Source organism: Gekko japonicus, unplaced genomic scaffold (genome assembly GCF_001447785.1).
Source record: "Gekko japonicus isolate JY-2015 unplaced genomic scaffold, Gekko_japonicus_V1.1 scaffold4626, whole genome shotgun sequence".
Classification (NCBI taxonomy): Eukaryota; Metazoa; Chordata; class Lepidosauria; order Squamata; family Gekkonidae; genus Gekko; species Gekko japonicus.
The window spans coordinates 30,325-55,493 of record NW_015161554.1 but is presented as its reverse complement, the minus strand read 5'-3'; the positions used below and the strand labels follow the sequence as shown (position 1 = coordinate 55,493).

The following is a 25,169-nucleotide window of genomic DNA, read 5'->3' as shown; positions in this document are numbered from 1 at the left end:
TAGCCCAGTGGGCCGTTGCCTGGCGTCTTTGTTCCAGTTAGAAACACAACCAGTGAGGCTTGTGAAGTGAGCGGGAAAACTTTATTCGAACAAAGGGGAACCCAAGCCTCAGAAGCCAGAACTCTGGCGAACAAGTGAAGATGCACGCTTTTTATAATCGCGCACAAACTGTCTTCTTGGACATGCCTTCCTTTGTTTAACATCACATACCTTTCTATCCCATGCATGGTTTGTCATCTCAAACTCTTTGGCTATCTTTTCACTTCAACCCTCCATTTATGGCTTATCTCCTGCATGCTTTAGGTTCAATTGTTTATCTGCCCTTCCATTAGTATCATCTGCTTTCCAGCAATAGTTGAGTATGAATGAATTTATTATTACAGCGGAGAGCTCTCGGTACCACTCTAATTGATAAGGGAAGATGGCGTGTTATCTGTGACGGTTAGGTAACCCTTTTAAACTTTGGGCCATGTGCGGAGCTCGTTATTTTACATACCATACAGAGGAACTCTCCTTTGCTGTTGTACCAGCAGGCAAGCCGTGGAATTTTCCCACTGAGCTATTATTTCTCACTTCGAACCCGAAACCCAAAAATGGAGTTTCTTTGGCCCTTGTACCACAACCTGGAGCTCCTTAGAAGAACGGAGGGAGAAATACGTTGGAGCTGGAGAGAGGCTTTACGTGTTGGCTAGAGGTTTTGCATTCCCCACTTTACCAGCTCAGTTTGTGCAATCCGGGTGCAGTCTTGTTACTGGGAAATTTAAGGAAGGATTGTATTTGTCACGATGTCGGTGTATGACAGGACTGAATCTATTTTAAGATTAAAAGCCCAACAGTTCACAGAGGAGTGGGCGGGGGAGATAAATGAAAGAGACCTGCGGATCAAAGCGGTCCAGTCCATGCGGCACCACAAAGGTACCTTTGGGCCTGTTGCGGCATCTTTTCCCTCTGTTCATTCCGTCCTCTCTCTCTCTTTCTCCTCCCTAGACTTTTGAAGGTCACGACGCTTCCGTCCTGAAGATCGTCTTTGTCAGCCGAGGAACACAGGTGCTCAGCAGGTAGGCCCTCCTTTGAACGACATCATCCACTCTGGCAGGTGGCCAGGCTGCTTACACTGGGGCTCTCCAACGTGGTGCCCTTTGCCATCCTGTTTCCCACGAGCACATTCCTTAGGAAAAAACCATGAACAAATTACAAGAAATATGTTACAAATATTCAGCACTCATTAAAGTTACTAATATCCACATACTCTATTCATACAACAGTTCCAAAGTCTAATACATATATTAAGAAGAAGAGGAGGGGGAGGGGGAGGAGGCTGTGGTCATTGCAGCTTGGGCGCAGAGAGCAGCGCTGTCCTCAGTTGGGTCTGTTAGCTGCTCCAACGCAGACACAGTAATGACAAATACACTGCAATAAAACACAAAAATTTATAATATAAGCAACGCTCTCTGTAAGCTGTAGAGTTCTGTGAGCAAAAATTCTACTTTGTGAGCTACTTGCATTAAAACTGTGAGTGAGCGATTTGGCTGCTGCATAAATCAGTTTGCTCTGGAGCCCTCCTTCCTGAGCGGAGACAAAAATGTGTGAGCCGGAGTCTAAAAAACTGTGAGCTAGCTCACACTAACTCAGCTTAGAGGGAACACTGAGCAGACGTATGTATTAATAATAAAAGATTATGAAATTATGTGATACATCGAATAACATAACAGAATCTCATAAGACATATTAAAGAATGGTAGAACAAAAAGGATCCACATCAGACCAAGAAAATAAGTCCAAAAGGATCAAAATCAGAAGTCAAAGTCAGAAATCACACGAGGATTCCGGACATGTAAGCCTCATTTTGGCATACTTCATCAGTGGAACTGCAAAATAGACAATCACTGCATTGCTGTACTGGTTGAAATTGTATATTATATACTAATTAAACATGCTGTCTGGCTTCTCCAAAGCGGCAGACTTTGAGAACCTACAAGACTCTGCAGCAGACATTGGGAGTTCAGAGCCAGATAATGACGTGGAACTGGCAGTTGCGGCATCCCAACTAAGGGACGGGTGCACGCAGTAACCGTGACCAGTGTTCCCTCTAAGCTGAGTTAGTGTGAGCCGGCTCACCGTTTTTTAGCCTCCGGCTCAAACATTTTTGTCTTAGCTCAGGAAGGAGGGCTCCAGAGCAAACTATGCAGGAGCCCAATCGCTCGCTCACAGTTTTAATGCCAGTAGCTCACAAAGTAGAATTTTTGCTTACAAGACTCCACAGCTTAGAGGGAACATTGACCGTGACACCATTGCCGTTGGTTTAACTCTGCCCAATGAGAACGTAAGAGAAGCCATGTTGGAGCAGGCCAATGGCCCATCCAGTCCAACACTCTGTGTCACACAGGGGCCAAAACCCAGGGGCCATCAGGAGGTCCACCAGCAGGGCCAGAACTCCAGAAGCCCTCCCACTCTTGCCCCCCTCCCAAGCACCAAGGATACAGAGCATCACTGCCCCAGACATACGAACATAAGAGAAACCATGTTGGATCAGGCCAGTGGCCCATCCAGTCCAACACTGTATCACACATGGCCAAAAACCAGGTGCAAAGGAACCTCACCCTTTGCAATTAGAATTTGTAATCTGGGCAGGAGTGGGAAAATCCTTGGTCACTTAAAGCTCTATGATACTGCTGAAGAGAGTTGTCTTGGTTCTTTGCAGGCCTAGTACCTAACTCCAACCTCCACCCCCCCTGTTCCTAGCTCTGGACCTATCTGTCTCTAAACATTCCTGTTTGTACTGTATCCTCTGTGGACTAGAATCCTGCTACTGTTGGTTTGAAATGAAATCTTAAAATCCTTCCAGTCCTTCGAGAGAGAAATCTACACATTTCTGTAAGGGAGCCGAGCGGAATCTTTGCATTAATTTGCAGAGGGCCCCCCCCCCCTTTTGGTGTAGCCAGTTTGGTGTAGTGGTTAAGTGTGCAGACTCTAATCTGGGAGAACCGGGTTTGATTCCCCCACTCCTCCACTTGCAGCTGCTGGATGACCTTGGGCAAGCCATAGTTCTGTCAGAGCTGTCCTTGAAAAAGAGCAGTTTCTGTCAAGAGCTCTCTCAGCCCCACCTGCCTCACAGGGCGTCTGCTGTGGGGAGGGGAAGGGAAAGGAGTTTGTAAGCCACCCTGAGTGAAGGGCGGGGGATAAATCCACTCTCCTCCCCTTCTTCCCCCGCATGCCTTGCCCTTTAGTGCCAATCAGTACGTTAGATCTCAAGACCTTTTGATCTTGTTCCCTTTCTTCCAAGCGGCTCTGACGGCCTCCTGAAACTCTGGACACTAAAAAACAATGAGTGCGTCAAGACCTTGGACGGCCATGAGGAAAAAGTTTGGGGCCTCCACGCCAACAGGCAGGATGACATGGTGGTTACTGGTTCCAGCGATTCTTCCATCGTGCTGTGGAAGGTACGGGATTCAAGGGGTCTGGCTCAGCTCGCTCATGAACAGACTTGCCTGGATAAATGATCGGGGACTGTGTGGTCTACAGTGCTGTGTATAGTTACTGTACGTTGGGGCCTGTTATGGTATTTCTGCACCGCTTAATGTGCCTTGAGAATCCCAGAGTTGGAAGGGGGCTACAGAGGCCATCTAGTCTGACCCACTGCTTCAAGACTGCAAGGGTGGGGGTGCTCACCACCTGAGGCAGCCGATTCCACCACTGCAGAACTGTCAAGAAGTAAAGTTCTTTCTGGTGGTTCCAGACTTCTGAAATCCTAATGTGCCGGTCATGGAATGTCCCATTTTGTTGACTGTACTGACTCTCTGTGGGGAGTGGGGAGGGGCCGTGGCTCCGTAGAGCATCTGCTTGGCATGCAGAAGGTCCCTGGTTCTGTCCTTGGCATCTCCAGTCGAAAGAACCAAGTGGTGAGTCAAAGTGAAAGACCTCTATCCGAGATCCTGGAGAACTGTAATGAGGGGCCACGGCTCAGTGGCAGAGCATCTGCTTGGCATGCAGAAGGTCCCAGGTTCAGTCCCCGGCATTTCCGGTTAAGAAGGACCAGGCAGGAGGTGATGGGAAAGACCTCCGCCTGAGACCCCGGAGAGCTGAGAAGAGGAGCTGTGGCTTAATGGTAGAGCATCTGCTTGGCATGCAGAAGGTCCCAGGTTCAGTCCCCGGCATTTCCGGTTAAGAAGGACCAGGCAGGAGGGGATGGGAAAGATCTCTGCCTGAGACCCTGGAGAGCTATCAAGAGGGGCTGTGGCTCAGTGGCAGAGTATCTGCTTGGCATGCAGAAGGTCCCAGGTTCAGTCCCCGGCATTTCCGGTTAAGAAGGACCAGGCAGGAGGGGATGGGAAAGATCTCTGCCTGAGACCCTGGAGAGCTATCAAGAGGGGCTGTGGCTCAGTGGCAGAGTATCTGCTTGGCATGCAGAAGGTCCCAGGTTCAGTCCCCGGCATTTCCGGTTAAGAAGGACCAGGCAGGAGGGGATGGGAAAGATCTCTGCCTGAGACCCTGGAGAGCTATCAAGAGGGGCTGTGGCTCAGTGGCAGAGCCTCTGCTTGGCGTGCAGAAGGTCTCGGGTTCAATCCTTGGCATCTCCATTCGAAAGGACGAAGTGGTGAGTCAAAGACCTCTGCCTGAGACCCTGGAGAGCCGCTGCCAGTCTGAGTAGGCAATACTGACTTTGATGGCCCCAGGGTCTGATCCAGTATAAGGCAATTTCATGTGTTCAGTCCGTCTTGAGAAATTCCTGTGAGAAAGGCGGACTAAAAATAATGTAAAGAAATAAAAGCACATAAACAGCGGAGAGGACTTGGAGATGGGCAGATCTGTGGCTTTTCTTCCCAAGGCCCCCATGTTGAATGCACAGCAGTCGGGTCCATAAAAGCAACAATCTGATTTCTCTCTGAGATCTTGCAAAATATCTCCCTCTCAAATCTCTGTGAATTCTGTCCCAGGCAAATTGCAAATCCTGCACTCAATCAGATGTAAACCTTCAGATTGCTTCTTTCGTGCCGATATCTGCAAATTGATGTAACCAATGCTCTCTCTAAGCTGTGGAGTCTTATGAGCAAATAGTCTACTTGGTGAGCTCCTGGCATTAAAGCTGTGAGTGAGTGATTTGGCTAGTGCATAAATTAGTTTGCTCTGGAGCTCTCCTTCCTGAGCTGAGGCAAAAATGTGTGAGCCAGAGGCTAAAAAACTGTGAGCTCGTGGACACCAACTCAGCTTAGTGGGAACATTGGATGTAACTGTGCGTGTGGGGGGGGGGGATTGTCATAGAGGAGAGGAGACCAGGGTCGTCTTCCACATTACAGCTGCAGTTTTTATCCTAGGCACCCACCTCTCCAAGAGCAGACAGCTTGAAAAAGCTATCAGCCCATTCTGTTAGGCCATTCTCCCCCCCCCTTAAATTTAGTTTCCTTTTTAACGTCCTTGTGCATTGCAGGACGTCACTGAACTGGAACTCGAAGAGGAGCAGGCGAAGCAAGAAGAGCAGATCCTGAAGTAAGTGGTCCCCCGGGGAGCTTCTTTCTGTGGGGGCGAGCTGGGGGAGCAGACACTTGGGGAGGCAGCAGGTGGACGGGTTGTCACGCAGTGGTCGAATCCCAGGTGCCCTCAGGAGGTCCACCAGCAGGGCCAGAACTCCAGAAGCCCTCCCACTGTTGCTCCCCCCCCAAGCACCAAGAAGACAGAGCATCACTTGCCCCAGACATGAGAGAAGACACCTTGGATCAGGCCAATGGCCCATCCAGTCCAACTCTCTGTGTCACACAGTGGTCGAATCCCAGGTGTCCTCAGGAGGTCCACCAGCAGGGCCAGAACTCCAGAAGCCCTCCCACTCTTGCCCCCCAAGCACCAAGAAGACAAAGCATCACTGCCCCAGACATAAGAACATGAGAGAAGACATGTTGACTCAGGACAATGGCCCATCCAGTCCAACTCTCTGTGTCACACAGTGGTCGAATCCCAGGTGTCCTCAGGAGGTCCACCAGCAGGGCCAGAACCCCAGAAGCCCTCCCACTTGCCCCCCAAGCACCAAGAAGACAGAGCATCCCTGCCCTGGACAGGGTGTTCCATTTAGACCTTGTGGCTGTGAGCCACTGATGGACTTCTGCCACTCCATTGCCAGTGTGCTGTTTCCAAGCCTGCATTACTGGATTACACAGTCAGTGAACATTAGCTGTAATTGTGATAGATGTTATATGGAATGTAGGGATGATGCAGCCCCTCCACGCTGGTATGGGTTCGGTTACGTCCAGCCGTATCCCTCGTTGCACTGTTTAGACTCCAGATTGCTGATCTCAACAAAGGAAGGGTGTGTGTGTGGGGGGGGGGTGCCAGGCATCCTGTGTTAAGTGCCGTACAACAGTTTAAGGAAATTGATGAATCGTGTAGACCATATATAAAAGGTAAAGGTTTCCCTTGCTCGAAAGCCAGTCGAGTCCGACTCTAGGGTTGCGGTGCTCATCTCTGTTTCAAAGCCGAAGGGCCAGCGCTGTCCGAAGACGTTTCCGTGGTCATGTGGCCGGCATGACTAAACACCAAGGCGCACGGAATGCTATTACCTTCCCACCGAAGTGGTACCTATTTATCTATTTGCAATGTCTTGCTTTCGAACTGCTAGGTTGGCAGGAGCTGGGACTAGAGACGGGAGCTCACTCCGTCATGCGGCACACTCGGGTCTTGAACTGCTGAACTACCGACCTTCCACAGCCTGCAGCTCAGCGTGTAGACCATTGTGTAGACCATATATAACTTAACACCAAATAAAGCTCCAAAGTATTCCAATCCTTAAACAATTCTTGTTATTTAAACATTCTTATTTAAATCTACTATTCAAAACAATGGGTACGCAGACAAGTTAAGAACTTGAAGGAAACGCGACAATCCCAGAAAGAAAACGTCACTGTTCCAACATGGAGAAAAGGCTTTTCAGTTCCAAACTGGAAAAACACAAATGTCCATGAAGCAAGTGAATCCAGGCCTTACGTCTCGAGGTAGCTCACCCACTCTCCCGATTTTCAGTGGGTGATCGATCCCTTCATCAGGATTGACACTTTGGAATACTTTGGAGCTTTATTTGATTTTAAGTTATAGATAGTGTTAATTGCTGTGGCAAATTGCGGACGAGAGAAGCGGCAGAGAATAAAGCGATACCCGTGGGAAGTGGGGTGTGTGTGTGTTAATGTTGGGGGGGATGGACACGCTGCCTCCAAAACCAGGAGGCGTGCCCTCAAAGCAGACCCGGCGTCCGCCAGTTTAGATCAGCCTTGGCGATCACGGGGGCCAGAAAGGCCTTGTTGTTCAGTGTCTGCCGCCCAGCCCACCCCCTCTTGTCCTTCCGCTGTGCTTTCAGGGAGCAGGAGCTGTCGAACTTGCTGCACGAGAAGCGGTACCTTAAAGCGCTGGGCTTGGCGATCTCCCTGGACCGGCCGCACACGGCGCTGACGGTGATCAAGGGTAAGGTCTTGCCGAGGAGGAGGAAAGGGCCCCTCAAGCTTGGGGGGGGAAGCCCAGTGAAGTCCACCCACCCCCCACTCGCCCTGCATTCCGTGGGTCTTGCAGCCTGATCCTGTGCATACTGGGATGAAAGAGGATACTGCTTGGTTGGGGAGGAGGGGCTGACTCCACCCCCCCCATCTGCCTAGCATAGTAGCTGCCTTAGCAATTTTAGGAGGATTTAGCTGGATTTAGGGGGACAGGAATTTGGTGTTTTGAAGCCTTCTTTTTTTTTAAGTTTAATATGCACACACAGGGCTATTTTGGGGCAGGAACGCACAGGAACGGAGTTCCGGCTGGCTCCGGAGTTGGCCACGCCCAGCAGGACCTCATTAGCATAATAGGCCACACCCAACAGCAGGAACTCATTGGGATTGGCTACATTAGGGGTGTGTGGCCTAACATGCAAAGGAGTTCCTGCTACAAAAAAAGGCCCTGGGTTTTGACCACAAACAAGGTAAACAGAATAACAAGCAAAAGGTGGGCGTGGCTGGATAACCACACTTCTGGTAACATGGGGGTGTGGCCTAATGTGGTAATGAGCTGTGCTGTCAGGGGTGTGGACTAATATGCTAATGAGTTCCTGCTGTTGGGTGTGGCCTATTATGCTAATTAGTTCCTGCTGGGCTTTTTCTACAAAAAGAAAGAGCCCTGTGCACACAGATATGCACACATTTGCGACTGGGCCCAAGCTTGAATAGGCAGCAGAGAATCTTGAATTTCAAGCAATAAAAGAAGCGATCCAGCATTGTGGGTCACTCTGTTCCTTGCCTTGGGAAACTACAGGCAGTTGAGGCCTTGTGGAAATATCTCTCAGTTTGGTGGAATGGTTAGGAGCAGTGGACTCTTAATCTGAGAACCAGGTTTGATTACCCACTCCTCCGCATGCAGCAGCTGGTGTGACCTTGGGTCAGCCACAAGTTATTTCAGAGCTGTTCTCTCAAGAGCAGTTCTCAAAAGAGTTATCTCAGGCCCACCTGCTTCACAGGGTGTCTGTTGTGGGGAGGGGAAAGGAAAGGAGATTGTAAGCCGCTCTGAGACTCCCAAGTGAATGGTGGGGTATAAATCCTTCTTCTTCTCTGAGTGGACTCTAATCTGGAGACGTTGGTTTGATTCCCCACTCCACATGCAACCAGCTGGGTGACCTTGGGTCAGGTTCTCGAGAGAGCTCTCTCAGCCCCACCTCCCTCACAGGGTGTCTGTTGTGGGGAGAGGTAGGGAAGGAGACTGTAAGCTGTTCTGAGACTCTTGAGGGAGGGAAGGGCGGGGTATAAATCCAATCTTCTTCTCCTTCTCGTCCTCCTCCTTCTCCTTCTTCTTGTCCTCCTCCTCCTCCGATGGGTGCAACACACGTTATGTGCGGTGGCAAAATAATGCAGAAGATCCAGGGCTAACAATATTGGTATAAATAAATAAATAAACTTAACATACTGCATTAAATACTGTTGGTCTTTAAAAGATGCCCCTGGACTTCAGTTGTAGCCAGTTTGGTGTCGTGGTTAACTGCGCGGACTCCAATCTGGGAGGACGGGGTTTGATTCCCCCACTCCTCCACTTGCACCTGCTGGGTGACCTTGGGTCAGTCGCAAGCTCTGGCACAGCTGTCCTTGAAAAAGAGCAGTTTCTGTCAGAGCTCTCTCAGCCCCACCTCCCTCCCAGGGTGTCTGTTGTGGGGAGGGGAAGGGAAAGGAGATTGTAAGCCGCTCTGAAACTCCAAGTGAAGGGCGGGGTGTAAATCCAGTCTCCTCCTCTTCCTCCTCCTCCTCCTCTTCCTCCTCTTCCTCCTCTTCCTCCTCTTCCTCCTCCTCTTCCCCCTCTTCCTCCTCCTCTTCCTCCTCTTCCTCCTCCTCTTCCTCCTCTTCCTCCTCCTCTTCCTCCTCTTCCTCCTCCTCTTCCTCCTCCTCTTCCTCCTCCTCCTCCTCCTCTTCCTCCTCCTCTTCCTCCTCTTCTTGTATCATTCTCTTTAGTTATCCAAACAGGAGCAAGAGGCCATGTCAGGGCTGACTCTTAGGGACTGCCGATTTTATTTTTCATTGCCCCCCCCCTAAAATTGATTGCCCATCTTGATTTCCTTGTAGCTATCCTCAAGGAAACCAGTGGAAAGGAGGACTTGGAGACGAATCTGCTGAAGCTGCGGAAAGACCAGAAAGGTGGGTTGGCGTCTTGTCCGGGACACCCCAAAAGTTGTCTGCCTCAGCGGCAGAGCTTCTGCGCGGCATTCCGAAGGTCCCAGGTTCAATCCCTCTCCGGTTAAGAAAGGACCAGTCGGTAGGTGATGGGAAAGACCTTTCTCTGCCTGAGACCCCAGAGAGCTGCCGCCAGTCTGAGCAGGCAAGACTGTCTTGGATGGATCCAGGGTCTGATTCGGTATAAGGCAGCTTCACGTGTTCAGGTCTGCGCATGTGCCATGGAATCGGCAGACTCTGCTGTGTCACCCCCTTTTGTGCCAGAACAGACAGCATCTGGCTCCTTTGGTGGTCCCGACATCTCCCAGAGGAGCGGAGATTAAAATGTGGGATTCATTACCAGAGTATGGCCACAGGAGTCAACAGCTTGAAAAGGGGGATTAGATCCATGGAGGATAAGTCTATCAATGGCTCCTAGCCACGGTGACTAAAGGGAACCTCCACATTCAGAGGCACTAATCCTCTGAATCCCAGAACCAGGAGGCAACATCAGGGGAAGGCCTCGGCCTCTCTGCCCTGTTGTTGATCCTCCGGAGGAACTGGTTGGCCACTGTGTGAGGCAGGATGCTGGACTGGATGGGCCCAGCAGGGCTCTTCTGTTGTTCTTCTCAGGGGAAGGCCTTGGCCTCCGTGCCCTGTTGCTGGCCCTCCAGAGGAACTGGCTGGCCACTGTGTGAGACGGGATGCTGGACTGGATGGACCCTCCCTGGTCTGACCCAGCAGGGCTCTTCTGAGGTTCTTCTCAGGGGAAGGCCTTGGCCTCCATGCCCCGTTGTTGGCCCTCCAGAGTAACTGGTTGGCCACTGTGTGAGACAGGATGCTGGACTAGAGGGACCCTCACTGGTCTGACCCAGAGAGTCAACGCTCCCTTCCTCTGAGAGCCAGTGTCGTGTAGCGCTTAGAGTGTCAGATTATGGGACGCTCAGGGTCGAACACCGGCTGTGCCACAGAAGATTCCTGGGTGCCCTTGGGGGCCAGTCACCCCCATTCTCAGGCTAACCTACCTCACAGGGTTGTTGTGAGCAAGAAAAGGAGGAAAAGAGAATGACGTCAGCCGCTTTGTGACCCCCACCGGGGTATGTTCAAAGAGGGCAGTCTGACTAGAGACACTGAACATGACAAGTAACGAAATTTGCTGTGAGAAAATATGGCTATTGTAAACTCATTCGATGATGAATAAGGACAGAAGACACAACTTTGTTTATACGGTCCCATTCGGAGGAAGTCCTTGCGAAACGAACAGACATTCCGGAGAACTTCGTCAACTGCCGGCACGACTGTAGACGGGACCCCCTTATGCACATTGTACATGTTTTGATTGCTTCGTTGAAAGATTATATTGTAATGACAATTCCAGTGTTTCGTGTCACGCTTGTTTACAGCTTCTTGTCGTCTTGTTGTGTGGTTAGTGCTTTCCTGATAATGCCTTTTGTCTTGTCCCCCCCCCCTTGCCGTGCTCCAGAGGCCGTGCTGAAATACGCCGTCGCTTGGAACACGAACTCGCGGAACTGCCACCAGGCCCAGGCTGTGGTCCAGACCCTCCTGAAGCACGAGTCGCCCGAGTCCCTCTTGCAGCTGGAAGGGATCAACCGGGCCGTGGAGTCTCTCCTGCCCTACACAGGTAAGCGACACCTCCCCAAAGCAGGCTGCCAGGTAGGAAACACCTGCGGAAGCCCTCCGGAGGACCGGGTCCTTTGCAATCTGCTGGGAGAGCTTCTGAGGGCTGGTCGCTCCGTTACCTTTGTCTTGACAGTTTGGTGTAGTGGTTAAGTGCGTGGACTCTAATCTGGGAGAACCGGGTTTGATTCCCCACTCCTCCACTTGCACCTGGCTGGATGACCTTGGGCAGGCCATAACTCTGGCACAGCTGTTCTGGAAAAAGAGCAGTTTCTGTCAGAGCTCTCTCAGCCCCAACTACCTCACAGGGTGTCTGTTGTGGGGAGGGGGAGGGAAAGGAGTTTGTAAGCCGCTCTGAGGCACCTTTGGGTAGTGAAGGGCGGGGTATAAATCCCATCTCTCCTCCAATCTCTCCTCTCCTCTCTTGATCTTCAAGGCACGTAGCGGTCAGGGACCCACATACCTTCAGGACCGCCTCTCTCAGGATGCCCCTGGAAAAGTGCTACGCTCAGGGAATAAGAACCTCCCGGTGGTCACCGGCAATGCTCCCGCTAAGCTTTGGAGTCTTGTGAGCAAAACTTCTGCTTTGTGAGCTACCGGCCTTAAAGTTGTGAGCGAGCGATCTGGCCGCAGCATACATTAGTCTGCTTTGGAGCCGTCCTCCCTGAGCTGAGACAAAAACGTGTGAGCCGGAGGCTAGCTCACACTAACTCAGTTTAGAGGGAACACTCCCCGGCCCAAGAGAGATCCGGCTGTCCTCAACCCGGGCCAGGGCTTTTTCGGTCGTGGCTCCCCGTCTGGTGGAACGCTCTGCCCGAAGACATCTGTGCCCTGTAGGAATTAACTGCCTTTCCGCAGGACGTGTAAGGCAGAGATGTCCCGCCAGGCCTTCGGTTGAGGACAGCGAGGGGAGACAGTAGAAACATCTGGCAGTCTCAAATACTCCCCCCATCCCTTGCAAACTCGGCTGGGAGGCTGGGGAGCAAGGCTCCCTCTAAGCTGTGGAGTCTCGCGAGCAAAAATGCTACCTTGTGAGCTACTGGCATTCAAGCTGAGAGCGAGCGATTGGGCTGCTGCATAAATCAGTTTGCTCTGGAGCCATCCTTCCTGAGCTGAGACAAACAATGGGTGAGCCGGATGCTAAAAAACTGTGAGATCGCTTACGCTAACTCAGCTTAGAGGGAACACCACTGGGAGCTGGAGTCCCCCCCCCCCCATCTCGGGCTGCATTACTGTTTTATTTCTCGATCTGCTTTTGGGTAGTTTTAATGTTGGTTTCAACTTACATTATTTATTTATGTATTCATTTATTGTATTTATACCCCGCCCTCCCTGCAAGCGGGCTCATTTATTGCATGCTGTTCTGCCGTAAGCTGCCCTGAGCCCTACTTGTCGGGAAGGGCGGCCTAATGGGCTCTTTTTGTAGCAGGAGTTCCTTTGCATATTAGGCCACACACCCCCTAATGTAGCCAATCCTCCAAGAGCTTACAGAGCTCTTCTTACAGGAGCTCTTGGAGGATTGGCTACCTTAGGGGTGTGTCGCTTAATATGCAAAGGAGTACCTGCTACAAAAAGAGCCCTAGGCCCCTTCCGAAAACACAACGGAAGGTAGAATCCTTTTCTGAGGTTCAGGCCCTGACCGCCCGGACGAGATCTCCCTGCCCTCCGTCCTGGGAACCTGTTGAATCTCAGGCCGCCCGCCCTGACTTTCCTTGAAACGGAGATGAGCACTGCAACCCTAGAGTCGGATTCGACTGGCTTTCGAGCAAGGGAACCTTTACCTATTGTGTTGTAAGCCTTCCTGAGCCCTACGTGTCGGGAAGGGCGGCCGAGGAAATCTAATGTGATAAATAAATAAATGAGCCGCTTTATGAAAACACAACAGAAGGAAGAATTGTTTTCTGAGATTCAGGCCCTGACTGCCTGGACGAGACCTTCCTGCCCCCCCGGCCCGGGAACCTGTCGAATCCCAGGCTGCCCGCTCTCTGACTTTTCCCCCTCTTGGCCTTCTCGTTTCTGTAGAGCGCCACTTCCAGCGGCTGGGCCGACTGCTGCAGGCCACCACCTTCCTGGACTTCATGTGGCAGAGCATGAGGCTGGGCGACGCCTCCCGACGGGACGAGGACATGAGCACATGACTGGGGTGTGCGGGGAGCCAGTCGAGGACGGAGAGGCCGTGGCCTACCCAGCCCCCCCCCCCTCTAGCTGCTCCCCCAGCTGTGCATCTTGGCTGGCATTTTTGCGCACAGCTAATTTCTAAATATTTTTATAAATAAATGTTTGGCGGTGGTGTTTTTTTAAAAATAATGTTATAAAGCAACATGTCTCTGTATCTCCTATGTTTTTTTTTTAAGCCCCCTGAGGGGATTTTTTAATTGCATTTTTTATAACTCTACAAACTACAACAGCACATATACTAAAATTGGAACGATACAGAGAAGATTAGCACGGTCCTATGGGTTAATATTCCTTTATTAAAACACGTTCCGTCTTTCCTCGTGGTTCGAGGCAGCTGACAGCAATCGTTAAAGCATCCCAAGCGAAAACCAAAGGTAAAATAGCAAACTCCAAATCCAAGGCTCCCTCTAAGCCGTGGAGCCCTGTGAGCAAAACCTCTGCCTTGTCAGATGCTGGCATTAAAGGCGTGAGTGAGCCGTTTGGCTGCTGCACAGATTCGTTTGGCCTGGAGCCCTCCTTCCTGAGCTGAGACCCAAATGTGTGAGGCGGAGGATGAAAAACTTTGAGCCGGCTCACGCTCACTCAGCTTAGAGGGAACACTGTATCCCCACCCCCCCCTTTTATAAGATGCCTGCTGTTCACACCCACCTTGAAAGCTCTGGTGAACGGACAGGACTTGCAGTGCCTCCTGAAGACCCCCGAGGAGGGGGGCCCCTCTTGCCTCATCAGGCACCCCTTTCCACTGAGTCAGAGCCACGATGGCAAAGGCCTAGGAGCTGGTCAGTGCCCGATGGGACCCCCCCCCCCCAAGTGGTGGGAGGGCCCACAGGTGGTTTGTTTATTTATTTATCACATTCCCTCCCCGCAATGCAGGCTCAGGGCGGCCCACTGTCAGTATATAAAATACAGTTAAAACCAGGGCCTTTTTTTGTAGAAAAAGCCCAGCAGGAACTCATTAGGATTGGCTACATTAGGGGGGTGTGGCCTAATAGGTGAATGAGTTTCTGCTGTTGGGTGTGGCCTATTATGCTAATGAGTTCCTGCCGTTGGGTGTGGCCTATTATGCTAATGAGTTCCTGCCGTTGGGTGTGGCCTATTATGCTAATGAGTTCCTGCCGTTGGGTGTGGCCTATTATGCTAATGAGTTCCTGCCGTTGGGTGTGGCCTATTATGCTAATGAGTTCCTGCCGTTGGGTGTGGCCTATTATGCTAATGAGTTCCTGCCGTTGGGTGTGGCCTATTATGCTAATGAGTTCCTGCTGGGTGTGGCCAACTTGGGAGCCAGCCGGAACTCCGTTCCTGTGCGTTCCTGCCCAGAAATAGCCCTGTATTTATCACATTTCCACCCCGCTCTCCCCGCAATGCAGGCTCAGGGCGGCCCACTGTCAATATATAAAATACAGTTAAAGCCAGGGCTCTTTTTGTAGAAAAAGCCCAGCAGGAACTCATTAGCATAACAGGCCATGCCCAACAGCAGGAACTCATTTGCATATTAGGCCCCACCCCTGACAGCACAGCTCGTTTGCCTATTAGGCCACACCCCCACATTACCAGAAGTGTGGTCATCCAGCCACACCCACCTTTTGCTTCTTATTCTCTTTACCTTGTTTGTTGTCAAAACCCAGGGCTTTTTGCATGTTAGGCCACACACCCCTGATTGTAGCCAATCAGAATGAGTTTCTGCTGTTGGGTGTGGCCCATTATGCTATGAGTCCCTGCTGGGCGTGGCCAACTTGGGAGCCAGCCGGAACTCCGTTCCTGTGCGTTCCTGCCCCAAAATAGCCCTGGTTAAAACCACATAAAACAATTCCATTATTAATGCAGATGATTGCCTGACTGTAGTTGGTACACGGGGACATAGGGGAGGAGACAGTCTCGCTCAGGTTCGTCCCTTTCCCCCTTTTTAACAACTATACCGGAGTCTCTGTCGTTCTGAAAACTCGCTATGGCCTCCATAGGTGTTTGAGCCAATATGGTGTAGTGGCTAGGAGCGTGGACTCTAATCAGGGAGAACCGGGTTTGATCCCCTACTCCTCTACATGCAAGGGCTGGTGTGACTTTGGGTCAGTCACAAGTTCTCTTGGAGCTGTTCTCTCAAGGGCAGTTCTCAGGATTTCTCTCAGCCCCACCTACCTCTCAGGGTGTCTGTTGTGGAGAGGGGAAGGGAAGGAGATTGTAAATTACTCTGAGACTCCTTTGGGTAGTGAAGGATGGGGTATAAATCCAATCTCTTCTCTTCTTACCAGAAGGGGGGAAAGTAGCCATGGTAGGAAAAAGGGATTTCTCCGAAATAATATAGCACCTTTAAGACTAACAAACTTGATATATTTTGAATGTACAAGCTGATTGAATGAGAAATAATGTATAAGTTTCAAGATATTCTATCATTATGTTGTCATATGTTGATTGGTTGAATTGTTCAAAGATTAAAAGGTGTACAAATTGTTAATAAAAAAAAGACTAACAAACTTTATTGTCGCATAAGCTTTCGAGAAACACAGCTCTCGCAGCAAGAATATTGATAGCAAGACGGTGGAAATCAAAACATATACCATCGATAAAAGAACTCAAACATAAGATTTTAGACATTGCAGAATTGGATAAACTGAGCTTAGAATTGAAAAACAAATCAGAGAATGTATTTTGGAAAAGATGGAAGTATATATACGACTGGAAGTATATATACGACTGGCTAAAATATAAAAGAAGAGTATAATGTGTGGACAAAGCGCTAGTGAAAATATTATAATTTGAAACCAACAATCTGTGGAGATGTATAAATGTTTGATGTTTACGGAATGTAAAGGTGAAAACTTGGAAAATAAATTTATTTTAAAAAAAAAGAGAGAAACACAGCTCTCTTCGCCAGATGCATCTGACGAAGAGAGCTGTGTTTCTCAAAAGCTTATGTGACAATAAAGTCAATTCTTCAAGGTGCCCCTGGGCTTTTTACTATTTTGCAGCAATAGACTAACACGGCTAGCTCCTCTGGATCTATGACCTTCGAAGTAATATGTTACAGAAGGGAACAACAGCAAACGGAGTTCAGGGGTGAACTCGAGAGCTTTGGCAAAGCCTTCTCTGACGGAAATGTAGCATTTGCCTTCTAGAAGACTTCTATAAACCCAGGAAGGGGAAGTTTTATTACCGGTTGCATTTGGCAGGGCTCCTCTTGCAACTTGCACAGTGAAGTCAGGATGGGGAACATGATAAAACCATTAAATTCAAATCCCCGGCCGAGCACACATACTATTTTTAAAAGAGTGTAAAACATGGTGTGTTTTTTTACCAAACTGTTGAAATACATACAAAACATTGGTTCCGCAGGAGGGAAGGGACGCTGTGCCCTCTGCACCACGTAACGGGGTCCCAACAGCTCCTGCCGCCTCGCGTGAGCCTTTTTTCACAGCTCCTAAAAACGGGGGTTGCCGACCACTGCTTGCGGTTTCCTCAGCTTGAGGCGACTTTGACGTCGGACGTGGGTCAGCAGTGGCGGCTCCCAGAGCAGGTGAGCAGGGCGGGTCGGGGCCTCGCCCCCTGCACGGCCATTTTGGTTATGGTGCTGCACTTCTGAAGGATTTCGTGGGCCGAGGGTCGTGGGGGCACCGGGGGGCCGCCGGGAGTGCCCTCGGAATCTGAGGAGGAGCGGAGGGAGCTCTCCGCACAGGCAAACGGCTCCTCGCCGAAGCCGGAGTCGCTTCGCTGCTTGCTGTCCAGAAGCAAGGAGGGCCCACTGTGGGTCCCTGAGACGGACTGGGGAATGTTCCCCAAGCTTTGGACTTCTATTTTCCGGGCCCAGTACAACCCCTGCTCGCTCACGCTTCCCGAGCTCTCTGACAAGCTGTCCCGGTCAAAGGCCATGGCGGAGCTGGCTACGGCTGCGGCCCCGTTGAAAGACCGAGACCTGATTCGACTTAGGGGGCTGTCTTTCTCTCCCTCAATGTCACTTGTTGAGTGAGGCTGGGCTGTGTCCAGGTGGCTGGCCTCCGGCTGGTCTGGGGCGCTCCTCCTGAAGAACGTGGTGCCTTCGGAGAGGTTCGGGGTGGAGATGCACAGGCTGCTGTGGGCGAGAGCCAGGAATTTGCTATGTGGGTTTTTGTACGGCCGGAGGAACATGGACGGGACGTAGCCGGCGCTCCTGTTGTACCTGGAAGGCAAACGTTGCAGGAGTGAAAAAGAGATTAGGTAAAGGCCAAAGACGTTCCAAGACTGGTGGAGTTTGGTGGATCTGTGCGAAGGTAAAGGTAATGGCTTCCCTTGCTCGAAAGCCAGTCGAATCCAACTCTAGGATGTGGTGCTCATCTCTGTTTCCAAGCCAAAGAGCCAGCGCTGTCCGAAGACGTCTCCGTGGACACCAGCATGACTAGACGCCGAGGCGCACGGAATGCTGTTACTTTCCCACCGAAGCAGTACCTGTTCATCTACTTGCAATTTCTTGCTTTCGACTTGCTAGGTTGGCAGGAGCTGGGGCCAGAGACGGGAGCTCACTCCGTCCTGCGGCGCTCAGGTCTCGAACTGCTGAACTAGCGACCTTCTGGTCTGCAGTTCAGTGTCTTCACCACAGCCCCTTAGGATCTGTGCTACTCTGTGCCAGTAATCCACTGGCCTTCCCTGTGCCCATCCAGGCCAAAGGCTGAAACCCCTACTTTGGAGACTCATTTGGCGTTAAGTTCTTTCAAACGCAGGAAGTAATTCTAGTTCATTCAAGCAACAGCCTAGAGCTGAAATGAGGGGGGGGATAATTGCCTCAAATTCTGTGCCAAGACAAAAACTGATTTTGTGAAGGCTGCGCATCGTGCCAACATGGCACCGGCTAGGGGAGAGACAGTTTTCCCGAGCCATTTTTGCGGACAGCCTTTCTAGTTCCTTCTCCCACAAAAGGCAGCCAGAGACTCAAGACAAAACCCTTCAGCAAAGGAGCAGGTTGATGGCAGTCCTGCTGGGTCTGCTTTACTGAATCTGGGTGACCTATCACTGGGACTTCGATTTGCTAAGCTAGAGCGGTATCATAGAATCCTAGAGTTGGAAGGGACCTCCAGGGTCATCTAGTCCAACCTCTTGCGCTATGCAGGAAATTCACAAATACCTCCCCCCTCCACACACCGCCAGTGGGCCCCTGTTTCATGCCCAGAAGATGACAAAAAGGTTATGGACCCCTGAAGTGAGCATAGCTGGTGTTAAGGACTACCTAGTCCCTCATTACGAGAAGAATCTCCACAAGCGGCTGTGTTTCATGGCGTGCCAGGAGACGGCCGGTGGGCCGGATTTTTAGATCCTACCCCCTTCCCCACCGTACCAGACGAGCCACCAGCCGTTGTCTGACTTCTCCAGCACTTCCACGACGACCCCGACGTTCACAGACAGTTCATCTTGGTTCCTCGCCTGGTAGGACCGTGTGATGTAATACAGCAGCTCTGAAAGAAACGGAGGAAGAACTTGTGCTACAGCCGGGCTCAGAGCTCATGCTTCCAACCAGTGTGGTGAATAAGCAAGAAATTTTGCAGGTGAAGCTGCTATATTGGGGGATCCTGATAGCCCGTCCTGTCTGTATAGGGCTCTTTTTGTAGCAGGAACTCCTTGGCATCTTAGGCAACACACCCCTAATGTAGCCAATCCTGCAAGAGTTTACAGTAGCCCCTGTAAGAAGAGCTCTGTAAGCTCTTGGAGGATTGGCTACATTAGGGGTGTGTGGCCTAATATGCAAAGGAGTCCCTGCTACAAAAAGAGCCCGGTATCTCCAGGGTCGGAAGTCCTCTAGCCCTTCTACTGAGAAACATCTTTAGGAATGGGGTAAAGATCATACCAAAACAGAAGGGGGCAAAACTCCAACCTTAAGAAGCAACAAAGTTGGGTACCCAAAGGTTGGTGTGAGACAGAGAAAAATATTTTGAGAAATAAATTAAACAAAATATATCTGTTTATATTACAAAGTGCACTAAAACCATACTTTTAAAACATTGGCACAGTCCACCCTTGAAGTGTTGAATGTTTGAACTAAGAAGTCCTGAATCTTTATCACCTGATACAGTTGGATATTTCCAGGTTAAAAGCCTTGAACCAATAAAATAGGACCAATAATTCAATATATCTAGGTTGATAACCTTGAAACATTAAAACAAACTCATTTCGGCCTCCCAGACCTTTGTCAGTGGTCAAATTTTTGTATACACATGTACACGATAACATATAAACATGTGTTAGAAGAAGAAGAGTTGGATTTATACCCTGCCCTTCACTACCTGAAGGAGTCTCAGAGCGGCTTACAGTCTCCTTTCTCTTCTCCCCACAACAGACACCCTGTGAGGTAGGTGGGGCTGAGAGAGCTCTTTCCAGAACTGTCCTTGAGAAAACAGCTGTGTTAGAACTATGGCTTGCCCAAGGTCATCCAGCAGCTGCAAGTGGAGGAGTGGGGAATCAAACCCAGTTCTCCCAGATTAGAGTCCACACACTTAACCACTATACCAAACTGGTGTAGTCTCTAAAGTGCTACTGGAGCTCTTTTCCATTGGACAAGGCAGCATTAGATGTTTCAGCATGTAAAATAAAGCCACACTGGGATGAACTACCTTCCTCATCGGTTTCTCTGATGACAGATGCCTCTTCGGTTTCCTCCAGATATGGGGCTGGAAACCAGGCAATTTGCTTCTGGTCATTTTCCACGAGCCACCATCCTGCAAAGAAACAGCTTAAGATGTTACAAATAGCTCTTTTCTCTTTCCAGTAACCCCTAGGGCTCTGTTTCTAAAAGGATTCCTGCGGGCATCCTGAATATGTCCATAGGTAGGTTCCTCATGCTTTAAACAGCAGTGGCATTAAAAAGACTTCTAACAGCCCACATGCCAGGAGTGGAGAAAATAGTAAATAATTCTATCTGGTGTTTACAGGGCCGGTGCTACCATGAGGCAAACTAGGTGGCCACCTAGAGTGTAGACCTCAGGAGGGCAGAACTGACAATCAGCATTAGGGTGTGAAATCTGTCACACAGTCTATCAGATGCAAATTTTCTAGGGGAAAGAAAAGGAGGAAGTTGAGGTAAACAGTGGACCTGCAAGGCCGGCGGGAGTGCAAGGAAGCCCCGCGAAGGCCCTCCCTGGCCCCAGGCAGGCAGGGGTGGGGAGAGGCAGGGAGGAATCTTCCAAGGGTGAATTCTCTATGCAATTGGCTAGACCAGAATTCGCAGTTAGCAGGAGAGGGGGGAATGAAATCATGTTGGGAGTAAAGCAGAGAGTGAGATTAAGGAGCGAAGGGATCAGAAAGGTGCTGTGGCAGGCTCAAGAAGAAGACAGACAGAAGAAGAGGACAGTGTTTCACAATAGTCCTGTAGAACTCTTATTGCTGGGGAAATTATTCTTGACAGAACAGGAGACACATAATAAGGAATTTCGGTCCAGCCAATCTTCTTTGGCTAATGTATGCTAACAAGAGGTCATTTCGGGGGGGATCGCAGTTCCCCCGGGTGAGGTACGGGGGCGGGGCACATGACAAAGCTTCCGGCCGCCCCGCTTCCGGCCCTCATTCAGCCAGGAGGAGGCAGGAGAAGAGGGAGGGTAAGTTGCTTCCTCCCTGCCTCTCCCCACCCCTGCCTGCCTGGGGCCAGGGAGGGCCTTCGCAGGGCTTCCTTGCACTCCCATCGGCCTTGCAGGTCCACCGCTGGGCCCCTCATGGGGCTCGGCAGTGGAGCTGCAAGGCCGGCGGTGGCCGGGACCGTTGGGGGCGGGGTGTGTGGCCTTATGACACACTTCCGGTGATGTCAGGGGGTGTGGCCTTATGACACACTTCCGGTGATGTCAGGGGGTGTGGCATATGCTAATGAGTTATGCTAATGAGTTCCCCTAGCTCTTTTTCTACGAAACGACCCCTGATGCTAACCCATAGGAATCCTAGTCACAGAGGGGGAGGGCTGTGGCGTTTCATGTTTGCTCTGAAGATTGAAAGTTGCTGGGAGAGGATCCCACCACCCGTGGGCACCTCAGGGATTACGCCACTGTTGCTTGAGCCTGTTGGTTCACGTAGACAAGAATCCTACTCACAGCCTTATCCTACGTACTTTATTTTATTTACTTTACTTTATACGTTCGACCCCTTCCTTAGCCAGTTCATACACTGTATAAATTTAGGGCTCAAACAACCAAAAAGACAAAGGTCACACATCTCGTTCCAGTCATAAACTGCAAATTGGAGGCTGACGCGGCTTCAGTTTCACCCTCAGCTTGGTTTTGATAGTCAAAATTAGGTTCTAGATTTCACTGGGATTTTTTAAAAAGTTTTATTTGAGGGTTTTTCTTTTTTTAAACATTTTTTTTTATTTTCTAAAAACTACATGAAAAACGGGATAGGGAAGCTACAAACTACAGGAAAAAGTAAAGCATAACCACTAAAACCCCAAAAGGTGGAGGTACTACAATTGTTACATTTTCTTGAAGGTAAAGGTAAAGGTTCCCTTGCTTGAAAGCCAGTCGAGTCCGACTCTAGGGTTGCGGTGCTCATCTCCGTTTCAAAGCCGAAGAGCCAGCGCTGTCCGAAGACGTTTCCGTGGTCATGTGGCCGGCATGACTAAACACCAAGGCGCACGGGACGCTGTTACCTTCCCACTGAAGTGTTACCTATTTATCTACTTGCAATTTCTTGCTTTTGAACTGCTAGGTTGGCAGGAGTTACATTTTCTTAGCTTCTAATATATAAGGTTAAATTGTTGCATTAAAAGTAAACGATAAAAGTCGCTTAGGATTTTCCTATGCCTATATGTACAACAAATGACTTCGATCTCTTAAAAACACAGAGCGTCTCCCAACAATTTGCAATTGAAATTTCGTCTACATGATATATTGTTCTCTTAACAAAAAAAAATAAAAATTTAGCCCAACCACTCGTAGAATCTCAACCATAAATCTTCAAAAGTATCTTCACCTTTTTCTTTTAACAGAGTTGTTAGTTTGTCCATTTCTGCAGTATCTAATAATTTCTGTATAATTTCTTCCCTAGAAGGCATTTTTTCCTAATTTCCAGAATTTGGCAAATTTTTTAAAGGGGAAAAAGATGAGTCATTAAAAAAAATCATTTTCTCCTTTAGAGTGCTGATAAACAAAGCAGGGGAACTCTGTTCTGAATAGCAAAACTGAAGAGAGGTTGAAGGGTTAAACATCTTGCTTCCCTGCATGGACCCTGAGGCAAACTGAAGAAAAAGAATAGTTGGATTTATACCCAGCTCTTCACTCAGAGTCTCAGAGAGGCTTACAGTCTCCTTTCCCTTCCCCTCCTTACAACAGACACCCTGTGAGGTAGGTGGGCCTGAGAGAGCTCTGAGAGAGCTGCTCTTGGGACAACAGCTCTGAGAGGACTGTGACTGACCCAAAGTCACACCAGCAGCTGCATGTGGAGGAATGGAGAATCAAACCCGGTTCTCCCAGATTAGTGTCCCCTGCCCTTAACCACTATACAAGGTGCATTTCTCATTTGCGTGTCATGGACAGAATGAGAGGTGTAAAGTAGGTGGGCGGACTCTAATCTGGGAGAACCGGGTTTGATTCCCCACTCCTCCACTCACAGCTGCTGGATGACCTTGGGCAAGCCATCGTTCTGACACAGCTGTTCTTGAGAAAGAGCCGTTTCATTCAAAGCTCTCTCAGCCCCGTCTATCTCACAGGATGTCTGTTGTGGGGAGGGGGAGGGAAAGGAGATTGTAGGCTGCCCTGAAGGTCCTTTAGGTAGTGAAGGGTGGGGTATAAATCCAATCTGTTCTTCTTCTTTTCTCAACCATTGCTTATTGGTCATGCTATGCCAGCTCCTCAGGATGACGGACTTCCGTGATCTATGCCCGATTGCCTCCGAGCGCCGTACCTGTGCTGTCCCTCATGAGCACTTCGAGCGTCTCCCCCTTGGCAGCTTGGAAGGGCCTGTTCTTCGTGTCTCTGGTCTCAAAGGCTTCGACGCAGCTGTAGCTTTGGGAAACGACCGGCTGTGTGATGGTTGGGATGGAAGGCTTGGGCCTCTCCTCCTTCCTCTCTCCCATCTCAGAAGGCAAGATTATGACGCTGGGGGAAAAATAAAGCAGACACGAAAGCTAAGTGGGGTTTGGCCTTTAAAAAATGACCTCTTCCTTTTCGAGCATTCCTTTCCGATTGTTAGCCTTGTGGGTTGGGGGTCTTCTGGGAGCTCACAAAAAACGTCTGGATCTCGCGACAGTCCAGAGACCATTAACTAACTCCTTGTTCTGTCAGGGATCCAGAAGAATTTGCCATGTTCGTCTGTCGCTGCAAAATAGTAAAAAGCCCAGCAGCACCTTTAAGACTAACAAATTTTATCGTCACACAAGCTTTCGAGAAACACAGCTCTCTTCGTCAGAGGCAACTGGCAAAGAGAGCTGTGTTTCTCGAAAGCTTATGCGACAATAAAGTCTGTTAGTCTTAAAGGTGCCACTGGGCTTTTTACTATTGTTCTGTAATGGAAGTTCTTGTCAGTATAAGGGAGCCGGCATGGTGTAGTGGTTAAGAGCGGCGGACTCTAATCTAGAGAACCGGGTTCGATTCCTCACTCGTCCACATGAAGCCAGCTGGGCTACCTTGGGTCAGTCACAAGTTCTCTCAGAGCCCTCTCAACCCCCCCAAAATAAGTCTAGCTCTCCATCTAGTGGTGCATAAACGAGCTAGTACTTCAGGCAGCCTGACAATCTTAGGATCTCCTGGCTATACCACACACAAGGCCGTATGATAATTATTTTTTCAGTCTAATATTCTGAGGACTTCCCAGAGGCACGTAGCTGACCTCTGCTGGAAACAGGAAGCTGGGACTCGTAAGGCAAGTCTTACAATGACAGTTTGAAGGGTTCACAGACTGCGGCTGAATAAGACCCGTGTGTCCAGCGCACACCATTATCAGTCTGCAGGAAGAACCATATTGCAAGACTCGTACCCTTGTGGAGTCTTGTGAGCAAAAAATTCTAGGAGCACGGACTCTGATCTGGGAGAACCGGGTTTGATGCCTTGGGTTAGTCACAAGTTCTCTCAGAGCTGTTCTCTCATGAGCAGTGTTCGAAAGAGCTCTCTCAGTCCCACCTACCTCACAGGGTGTCTGTTGTGGGGAGGGGAGGGGAAGGGAAAGGAGTTTGTAAGCCGCTCTGAGACTCCTTCGGGTAGTGAAGGGTGGAGTACGAATCCAGTCTCTCTTCTTCCCTTTTACAGGCTTGCCAGGTTCCCCCCACAGCCACCAGTGGGGGGATAGAGGGGGGTACGACTGCCAGATCCAGGCTGGGTAACTTCTAAAGGAGGCCGGCATCCCGACTTTAGAAGAAGAAGCGCAGATTGGATTTCTAAACATCTCAGAGAGAACTTGTGTCTGACAGAAGGAGGAGGAAGAGGAGGAGACTGGATTTATACCTCACCCTTCACTTGGAGTTTCAGAGCTGTTTAAAATCCCCTTCCCTTCCCCACAACAGACACCCTGTGAGAAGAAGAAAAAGAGCTTGGATTTATACCCTGCCCTTCACTACCCGAAGGAGTCTCAGACTGGCTCACAATCTCCTTTCCCTTCCCCTCCCCACAACAGACACCCTGTGAGCAGTGTTCCCTCTCAGCTGAGTTAGTGTGAGCTAGCTCACAGTTTTTTTAGCCTCCGGCTCACACATTTTTGTCTTAGCTCAGGAAGGATGGCTCCAAAACAGACTAATTTATGCATTAGCCAAATGGCTCACTCGCAACTTTAGTGCCAGTAGCT

The 25,169-nt window shown here is 49.9% G+C and overlaps 1 protein-coding gene across 1 annotated transcript in view; it reads left to right on the top strand.

Moving 5' to 3' along the window:
• Nucleotides 1–13,566, top strand: part of TBL3 (transducin (beta)-like 3) — a gene marked incomplete at its 5' end in the record, with an annotated part of 38,084 nt that extends 24,518 nt beyond the window's left edge. Inside the window, 7 exons of the mRNA XM_015429296.1 lie at nucleotides 988–1,058; nucleotides 3,284–3,440; nucleotides 5,426–5,484; nucleotides 7,337–7,440; nucleotides 9,558–9,629; nucleotides 11,128–11,286; nucleotides 13,305–13,566. Of these exons, the coding sequence (XP_015284782.1) occupies nucleotides 988–1,058; nucleotides 3,284–3,440; nucleotides 5,426–5,484; nucleotides 7,337–7,440; nucleotides 9,558–9,629; nucleotides 11,128–11,286; nucleotides 13,305–13,420 (738 nt within the window). The remainder of the gene's footprint in view (nucleotides 1–987; nucleotides 1,059–3,283; nucleotides 3,441–5,425; nucleotides 5,485–7,336; nucleotides 7,441–9,557; nucleotides 9,630–11,127; nucleotides 11,287–13,304) is intronic.
• Between the last annotated feature and the right edge of the window lie 11,603 nt (nucleotides 13,567–25,169).